This window comes from Anomaloglossus baeobatrachus, chromosome 1, assembly GCF_048569485.1.
Source record: "Anomaloglossus baeobatrachus isolate aAnoBae1 chromosome 1, aAnoBae1.hap1, whole genome shotgun sequence".
NCBI classification, from domain to species: domain Eukaryota; kingdom Metazoa; phylum Chordata; class Amphibia; order Anura; family Aromobatidae; genus Anomaloglossus; species Anomaloglossus baeobatrachus.
Genome location: NC_134353.1, coordinates 266,070,077 through 266,080,228, shown reverse-complemented (window position 1 = coordinate 266,080,228; position 10,152 = coordinate 266,070,077). Strand labels below are relative to the sequence as shown.

General features: G+C 40.5%; 1 protein-coding gene across 50 annotated transcripts in view; it reads right to left on the bottom strand.

Annotated features, from left to right (window-relative positions):
• Positions 1 to 258: 258 nt before the first annotated feature.
• ANK2 (ankyrin 2) overlaps positions 259 to 10,152 on the bottom strand; it is an 812,025-nt gene continuing 802,131 nt past the window's right edge. For 49 of the 50 annotated variants that reach the window (XM_075349554.1, XM_075349661.1, XM_075349525.1 and 46 more), the window contains 2 exons: positions 8,670 to 8,761; positions 259 to 2,276 (listed from right to left, as the gene is read on the bottom strand). In XM_075349554.1, the coding sequence (XP_075205669.1) occupies positions 2,093 to 2,276; positions 8,670 to 8,761 (276 nt within the window). In that variant the 3' untranslated portion in view covers positions 259 to 2,092. The remainder of the gene's footprint in view (positions 2,277 to 8,669; positions 8,762 to 10,152) is intronic. The other variant, XM_075349697.1, reaches the window with a different exon arrangement.

The window sequence follows — 10,152 nt, the reverse complement described above, 5'->3', positions numbered from 1 at the left end:
GAGACAGACAGACAAAGAGAGAGAGAGAGAGAGAGAGACAGAGAGATATATGCAGAGGGGGAGACAGACAATTACATTTATATCTATTTGTTTTGTGGTTTTTGTGTGCAGAATACATTTTTGTTAATACATTCTATTTGTTAACAGCAGTTATTAACCCGGGCGAAGCCGGGTAGTAAAGCTAGTTATTTCTAAATTGTACATTGTGGACGATGATGTGGATGCACTTCAGATCACCAGAGAAGAGAGAGTCAGTCATTTGTACATTGAACACTTTATTTAATTAAATCAGCCATTGTACACATTGCAGCTATGTATTGTTAGTGTGATTTATTTTTGCCATTTTTAACTAAGACATGCCCTCATAGATATATTAAATTAGTGTTATCACCATGGGAACAAGATGCTGAATCATCAACTTAAATGCCACTTCTCACAGTAGTAAACTTGGTTTTATAACAGAGCAGAAATAAAAAGGAACCAGAACCCATAAAAGTGAGGAACAATTTATGCTGTTACACAGACATCATCTGCACTGCAAATAGCACAACCGACTTGTTTCTTCAGACCTCGTCACACAATGGACATGATAGCCCCAAATGACAAACGCTGCATGACTCCCATCTCAACTTCATGGTAAGTGACCTGACTTTTCCACTGAGAAAGTCATTTAGCAATTTTTCAGACAGAAAGAAATGAAGCTACACAATGGTTTTTTTTAATTAAATAACCCCAAGGACCCTATTGAATTGTTAAGGGATTAAATTAAACCCTATTCATTTACAGCTGACATTCGTCTCTCTCGGTGGGTCTTTTCCCGCATAAATTGTGAAGAGCAAAAGCCGAATTTGTTTTTTGTTTTTATTTATTTTTTTCATTTTTTTTCCTTATTTATAAATTAGCGTGTTCTTGATTAATGCAATGTTTTGTTCTTTTCGATTCCCAATCTCTACTTACATTAAATAAATGGGTTTAAAAGGTATAGTGCTTATATGTATTTTTATATATATATTTGTACGTTAAAAGGCTACATAGTTTAAACCACGAGAAGAATAAGGTACAGAAGACAAAAAATATTTCCATTTTCTTTATAATCCCTTCTTAAAAAAAAAAGTGCATAAATGCTAGAATCATTTCCAAGGATTAGTCCCGACGTAAAAACATAAAAAATAGAAGAACTGAAACCTGCATTGTGTCTTTAGCTTTTGACATAAAAATAAAATACAGAAATAGAGGAGGACACATTTGTGAAAACTGCTTGCTCAGTGCTAAGAGGGTTAACAAGTTCCACACATGATTACAGGAGTTTAATCTTTGTTTAATGCCACATGCATGTGCCATAGGAAATCCTGATAAACAAGGTGACTTACTTATTAGTAGTTTTGCTTAACTGGGGGATTATCTCGCCCATTACATTATTTACAGTGCCACCATCAGCAGTATTTTTTCTCTAGTTATAGGACAAAACGGTATGCTATAGCATTGATGTGAACACGCGTAACATAGGGTAGGCGTGTTCACTTTACAATCTCGGTATATTTTGAATGCCTGCCTTTTTATAAGCAGTAACTTGGTTACGTATTTGGTCTCCATAACTGTAGAGAAGAAATCTTAGATCCAGGGATACTCGAATAACTTGAAACTGTAATGACTTGGAATCCTCATCTAAATACAGAAATCATTAGTAAGTCTCTTGCATTCACTGCTTTGCGTTCTTCTATGCAAGTATAATAAAGGCCGAAAGTAGTATCTGGTATCTCCAAAAACCACCAAGCACATTCCCTCTGTGTAAGTCATCTGGTATGGTCCTTCCTTCTTAACAGCATATGAAGAGGCCTGTGGACGGAGCTGACATGTAGGAGGAAGGGACTGAATGAGAATATATGGATATACCATCCAAGGATGCTATCTTTGGTCACAAATTATCTTTGCATTTACAAACAAAACTGATCATATTCTTTATGACATTTGCAGGACAGGAGTGTCAGTGTTACCCAGTGCGCGTGGTACCCATGGCCCTTGTGCATGGACTAGAATGTATCTTTTGCATACTGACTACAGATATGTGTGGTAAGTATGGAGCAGCAGCCTCTTATTTGGCCTGTTTCTCCCAGTCCTTTCCACAGAAGCGGTTGAGAAGTTGCTGAAGGTCAGTCTGGAGGTCATCCTTCTGTAGCGCTACAGGAACATCCTCCAGCTGCTCAACGAAAACATGTTTCCCATGCTGGTCCTTCACCACAGTCCTCTTCTGTGCGCTGGCTTTATTCATCATTGTTCTGTAGGGCATAAAACACATTGATCGTACGTTACATTTACAATACATGACATGGGGTTCCCTCATATTCTTGCAGATGTCAGCAAGGAATCTGTATGAATAACTTATATATCAGTGCTACAGTTAGTCAACACTTTTTATTGCAGTGGTTTTTAATCAACGCCATACTACGGTAACATCCAGAGAAATGTATGGGCTTTCGACACAACAAAATCAGGGAGGGGGGAATATATAGCATTTTCCAATGTAAGCCCTATGGTGACAATATCCACTGAAAGCCTTGTTTTTAGGGGAGAATATAGAGCATCTCATAACACAAACGCTACTTTGCCATAGTTCTAAGTCCTTATACCTGCTTTATATTCCCACTTTATGTGGAGAAGTCTACATTAGAAAAGACAGAAAAGACTGAGCTAAAAATTGTCATTGGTTCCGTAGGGAATTCATGATTCCTGTGTATAGAGTTCAGCATACATACATCCATGCACACAACTAACAGATGTCTATTTAGCTTGTTAATTAATAAACCAATAAGTTGCAATCTCCAGTTTTTGCTATGTCGGCCGGAGCCCTGTTCCAGATGGCTGCTATTAAGCAGGCTTTAGAGATAAATTTTAAGTAGGATTTCTGCCATTTACAAATAATTAATGGTTAAAAACTTAATGATGATAACTTGGCAACGGGAATTCTGACTGCTGCCAAATAACACGGTCAACATGAAGATTTTAGTCTTTATTGATAAAGTACAATGTTAGGTTATAATTTAAAAACATATCACAGAAAAAAGGCAGCCTTGCTTTCCAACACCTAGTCACAATACCAAAGCAGTACAGGATGCAGCGGACCGCCATGATAAAAGTGGGGTAAATTTGGGTGTCTGCCCTTGTGGGGTGCATGTATATAGAGTGCTGGGAAAACAGCCTGATCTAACAATATGGGCATCACCATTAGGTCGGACTCATACATCCAAGAGAGACTTGTGTGAGTCTCACATCGCATCACCCGGCATGGCTTGCCGCCCTCCAGACAGGTGCGTCTCAGCTGCATAGAAATACATGCAGCCGACCCGCTCCTGTTAGGAGAGTGTGCAGCCACGCCTGTTGATGCGATGCAAGCTTGCGTGAGTCTCTCACAAGTGTGAATCCGGCCTTAAGGCCGCTTTACACGCTACGATATCGCTAAAGCGATCTCACTGGGGTAACGGAATTTGTGACGCAGATCCGGCCGATTTAGTGATGTTGTTGCATGTGACACCTATAAGCGATTTTGCATCGTTGCAAAAACGTGCAAAATCGCTCATTGGTGACATGGGGGCCCATTCTCGATTATCGTTGCTGCTGCAGTAACAATGTAGTTCTTCGTTCATGCGGCAGCACACACCGCAGGAACGAGGAACCTATCCTTACCTGCGTCCCGCCCGCAATGCGGAAGGAAGGAGGTGAGCGGGATGTTCGTCCCGCTCATCTCTGCCCCTCTGCTTCTATTGGGCGGCCGCTTAGTGACGTCGTTGTGACGCCGCATGGACCGCCCCCCTTAGAAAGGAGGCGGTTCGCCGGTCACAGTGACGTCGCTAGGCAGGTAAGTAGTGTGACGGGTCTGGGCGATGTTGTGCGCCACGGGCAGCGATTTGCCCGTGTTGCACAACCGATGAGGGCAGGTACCCACGCTAGCGATATCGGTACCGATATCGCAGCGTGTAAAGTGGCCTTTAGGCTGTAAGCCAGACACTGTGTACTACCTCTGTGTGACTGGCTCCCTATACAAGCCCCATATGTGTGCATTTATAATACTTGTCAACCACCCACTCCATGAATGCTAGGTTTACAAATGGTTGTTTTATCAGGACTTTGCACCTCTTCCCCCACCTTTATCATGGGGGTCTGCTGTATGTAGTGCTTTGGTATTGTGACCTGGTGTTGGGAAGAAGGCTGCCTTTTATTTGTGATTTTTTAAAATTTTATACCACTTTCAGTAACTTTTTTTATTTTAGTGTAGGGACTAGTAAGACAATGAAAACCTTTGATGTTTGTTGCAAGGTTGCATATTTTGTTTAATACATCAACCAATACATGTGCTTTACATATCTTTTTATTGCACAGTTTTGCATTTTTATGAACAATGCAGTCAGGTTCTTTGGTGTTGGCTGGGTAAATTGTGGTGTCTGTAATTTGGAGGGGTGCACTTATATAGTGCTGGGAAGCCCACCTGATCTAATCGGCATCGGTAATCGATGGTAAGCCAGACACTGTGCATCACATATATCTGTGTGACGGGTGCCCTGTGTAAGCCTTATCAGCGTGCATTTATAATACTGGGCAACCACCCAATCCATGAATGGTAGGTTTGTGTTTTGTTTCATTATCTTGCACTTCTGTTACCCCGCCTTTATGATGGTGGTCTGCGGCATCCTTAAGTGCTGTAGTGCTTTGGTATTGCGACCTAGTGTTGGTAAGAAAGGCTACATTTTATTCTACAATGTTTTTTGAATTGTACGGGTTTTTTTGGGTGAATTAGGTGATAAGGTAGCCATACACAAATTGAGTCCAGTATGAAACCTGAAAAACTATATACTGAAAAGCATTTTTACAATTGGGTTTCATTGTTAATTTTGCATTGTTTGCCTTCTCTAGCCACTGTGTTGTGCTGGATGCAGAACAAATCAACTGAGAGTCTGTCAGTGAGCTGCTATATCTCTTTTAGATGTTCATCAGAGCTTCTCTCAGATGATTTGATTCATGACTGTAGACTACATCAAAGTTGAATGTGCAAGGAAAGAAAGAAAGAGAATTTATAGAAGTCAAACAGTGCAAACATTTTAATATAACCCAATTGAAAAGATGATTTAACTAAAATAGAGGTGGACAATCCCTTTATGATATAATCAGCCATCGTGCAGATGATGGCTGAATTATTCAGCCATCATCTGTCTCTAAGGCTGTGTGCGCACTTTGCGTTTTTTCATGTGTTTCCGCAGCATTTTCAACTGCAGCGTTTTAATGCAAAAATGCATGCATTTTGATTTTGAAGCAAAGCCTATGGGAAATGGGGATTTCTTGTGCGCACAATGCTTGTAAATATGCAGCATTTTAGGTGCAGAAAATTTGTCAAAATCTCTGCGTTTAAAGAAGCAACATGTCAATTGTTATTGCCATTTTGGCAGCAATTTGCTAACATTGGAGTCAATGAGATCTTTCAAAACGCACCCACAATCAAAATCCTAGTGTTTTACATGCTTTTTTGACCAAATAAACGCATGCGTTTTTGTCATTAAATTGAAGTAATGATGTGTTCCTTTACACACACATATAATCTGACAATTAAATTAATGAAAAATAATATTTTAAAGTCATTTTAGCCATAAATATTAGATTAAAGGTATCATTTTAATAAAATTAGATATTTTATTTATGATTTAAATCATCATATTTTTTTTCAATTTTTTTCTTAGTGTTTGAATGTTAAAACTTTATTTTGTTGTGTATTTGTAATGAAAATGCATCTGACTTTAAGCAATGAAAAAGCATGAAAAACGTGGTAAAACGCGGTCAAAACGTGGTAAAAACACATGCGTATTTTTAGCGTTTCTGTGGTCCAAACGAAATTTGACAAAGACAATTTCTGCCAGAGGATGCGTTTACAACTGCAAGGAACTCGACACAAAGTGCACACATAGCCTAACAGCTGAGGGTGGAGCAAGGTGAAACCAGTGGCTGCTAACATGTAAAATGCAGCTGTCAGTCTTTGATTTTCGCCACACAAAGCAGTGCTATGGTGCTGCTTATGTATACTACAAGTGATCGGATGATTAAGCGGGCTTACAAATACAGTAAAAAGGGAGAAAAATGTTTTTCAAAATATGAAAACTAAAGTTCAAATTACCTATATTTTGTTCCATTAAAAATAAAGCAAATACACATTTTGTATTGATGTGTAATACTCCAATTAATCACAATATAAAATAAGTTAATTTGATTGGTAAATGAGAAAACAAAAAAAAAAATGCCAGAATTAGGGGGGGGGGGGTTCCGCCGCAACATTGCAATAAGAGGTGATCAAAACATCTTAATTACCTCAAAATGATATCAGTGAAAATATCAGCTTAGGGCGCCCACCACAAGAGCTTGAAAACTGAAAATGTATGGGTTATGGAAACTGGCGACAAGAATAAAAAAAAAATTCTACAAATTTCAGAATATTTTTCCACCCCGTAAATAAAAAAAAAAAACTATACATGTTTGTTATCTCCTTAATTGTACTGACCTGGAGAGTCATACTGCCAGATCAGCTTTATCGTAAGGTGAACATGGTAAATAAACTACAAAAACAAATGAAATTGAACTTTTTTTCCATTTCAACACACTTGGATTTTTTCCTGCTATCCAGTGCATCATGTCATAAAAAAATGGTATTATTCCAAAGTACAACTTGTCCCGCAAAACGCAAACTCTCATATGGTTATGTAGACGGAAAAATAAAACAATTACAGCTATTGGAAGAAGGGGAGGAAAACAAAAACAAAAAAATGGAAAATTGTCATGTCATGAAAGTATAAAAGGTATTTTACACGCTGCGACATCGCTACCGATATATCGTCGGGGTCACGTCGTTAGTGACACACATCTGGCGCCGGTAGCGACATCGCAGCGTGTGACACCAAGGAGCAACGATGATTGTTGACACGTCGCTCCTTTCCTTAATATCGCTGCTGCCACAGGCACGATGTTGTTCGTCGTTCCTGCTGCATCACACTTCGCTATGTGTGACACCGCAGGAACGACGAACATCTCCTTACCTGTGTCCACCGGCAATGCGGAAGGAAGGAGGTGGGCGGGATGTTACTTCCCGCTCATCTCCACCCCTCCGCTTCTATTGGCTGGCCGCTTAGTGACGCCGCAGTGACATCGCTATGACGCCGAATGCACCTCCCTCTTGAGGGAGGGATTGTTCGGCGGTCACAGCGATGTCGCTGACAAGGTATGTGCGTGTGACGCTGCCGTAGCGATAATGTTCGCTACGGCAGCGAGCACCAAATGTCGCATGAACGACGGGGGCGGGTACTATCGCGCTCGACATCGCTAGCAATTGCTAGCGATGTCGCAGCGTGTAAAGCAACCATAAGTCCGGTTGCACATATTCCGATATTCATGGACAGAGAATAAACAGGGATGTCTGACCTAGTCACCAGCCTACTGACCCAAACTCAATCATATATGATGCTGATGAGTTCGGGTCAAGAATCCAGTGGCAGATCCTTTCTCATACCATGAATATCAGAAGTGTGAAACCAGCTTTACACTGTGAATTGTACAACATGAAGTCATCTATTATAAGAAAGGTTGACATTCAATCTAACCTGTCAGCTGTACACAGTAGAGGTTGGGGATACCCCTGATGACATACTTCCCTGAGTCATCCCATAAAATAGTTACAGTAGATTAAAAGTCAATGTGTAGTTAACTGTTTCCCTGAAAAAAAGAGAGGTGTCAGTGATTGGAACTTGTGTAAATGAAAAATTGAATATTCACCCCGTTTCCCTGCCCACCCCTCTGTGCCAGGTGTCAGTGATTCACTCAGACTGTCGTATTACTACCTGAGGATCACAGCACAAGGCTTGCACTGGCTGGTGGCTCTTCTGACCCTAGCATGTCAGCGTGTATTTCTATGCAGCTGTAACACCCCGGAGGGCTGCCGGCCAGTGCGAGCATTCGCTGCAATCATAGGGCAGTAATATGACAGTCTGAGTGAATCACTGACACTTGGCAAAGAGGGTGGGTGGAAAAGGAGGTGAATATTTATTTTTTCATTAACAGAAGTTTAAATCACTGACAACGGCATAGGGGTGGGTAGGGAAGGGAGTGGGTGAATATTAATTTCTTCATTAACATAAATTACATTTCCTAACACAGGCATAGGAGTGAACAGGAAGGGGGTGAATATTTATTATTTCATTAACACAATTTCCAATCACCGATGCCGGCAGAGGGATGGGCGGGATTATGGGCAGGAAGAGGAGTGAATATTCATTCCATTAACTAGCCGACATGTGATTTACAGCAATGTACGCCAATAAAAGTTGCATATCCTGAAAGAGCTGCCCAAGCCTTATTTCAGGATACTATTAGTATGATGATCTGCTGCTAGGGCTTATTTTTGAGTAGGGCTTATATTTTAAGCATACTCCAAACGGCTTATTTCGAGGTAGGTCTTATTTTCATGGAAACACGGTATTTTTGTATTTTATACAGATGATCATGTAAGCCATCAAGGATTGCTCTTCAATGAAAGCCGCCATGCTGTGTGTGTTTTCGGGTAACAGATAGTTATTGAGTGAAGAGTGACCACTGCTGTTAGTTCCACTTCAATCTGTTAATGTCGATGCCATGCCAGCCCAAACCTTTTGATAACAGATCCATCCTCCTTGGTAATTTCTGATTCCACTAAGTTTGGCAGATGAACGCTTACATCTGCACCCACATAAGTTAAAGCCTAGAAAATGAGAAGAATCTCACTGCTGAGTGATTTTATGAGTTTTGTTTTAAAAATAATGAATAATACATCTAAAGCCAAGCAGCTGAAATATTCACTGACGAGTACTTTAGCTATGCACAAACATAACACTTAGACATAAAAATAATTGTGCAATGTTCTTCTGATCTGCCAACAACAGCAGCCACCTACTCCACTATTATGTACAAGTACACAGTAGATGTGCTCGTCAGGATGTATCAGTACGCCTTAGATACTGTAGTGTACGTGTTCTGATATATGCGTTACGCTGTACATCTATCTGTGTATATCTATCCATCTATGAATGTTTGCATCTATCTGTTACCCAATACCCATCCATCTTTCTACAACCTAGTTTTCGAATGTCTATCTGCCTATTTATGTACCTTTTAATCTACATAGGTCTATCTAGGCAAATCGCCTCTACAAAGAGAAAGGCAACAGAATCTTTAAACCCGATTTTTGGAAGTAGCAATCCGACCTTTTTACGGGAGTATGTCACTCAGTTTTTGCTATGAAATCTGAAAGCAGCATGATGTAGGAGTAGAGACCCTGATTCCAGCGATGTGTCACTTACTGAACTGCTGACTCCCAATTTGATAAAATTATTGCTTCTTTTTTGCAGCAGATCTAGCAGTTCTCAAAGATGAGCTCTTGTAAACCCCCAACAATACATATTGGCAGCATTCTAGGTACATTATAAATTGACAAAAAGCTTGCTAATAATTGGTGGGGTTTACACAGAGCAGGAGGACTACGAGACAACAAGTCCTCTGCTGATAATGTCCTGTTGATAAAACACTGATTTAATTGAAACCTCAACATCCAGTCCAGTAAATGACACATCAGTGGAATCATGGTCTCTTGTCTGACTCCATGCTGCTCTCAGATCACACAACAAAAATGTATTCCAGGTCTGTGTAAGCAGCAACGTTTAAGTTTCCACCTGCCCTTCTTAGGCTGAGTTCACATGTCCAGTAATCATCTGTTAGGCCAGAGTCACACTTGCGAGAGACTCGCGCGAGTGTTGCATTGCATCACCTGGCACGGCCACACAGTCTCCTGACAGGAGCGGGTCGGCTGCATGTATTTCTATGCAGCTGAGATGCTCCTGTCCGGAGGGCAGCAAGCCGTGCCGGGTGATGCGATGCGAGACTCGCACCAGTCTCTCACAAGTGTGACTCTGGCCTTAGAATGTATCTAGCAGCAATCCATTGACAAAAAAAGTTGTGCAAACAAAACTTTTTTGTTCATTTTGAAAAAAACCCAAACCACTTTCGCTGGATCTGTTTTTTTAACATGGAGTCTATGGAAAACGGATCCATTAACTGATTGCTATTATTTTCCATTTGAAATGATCTAGTAAGCAA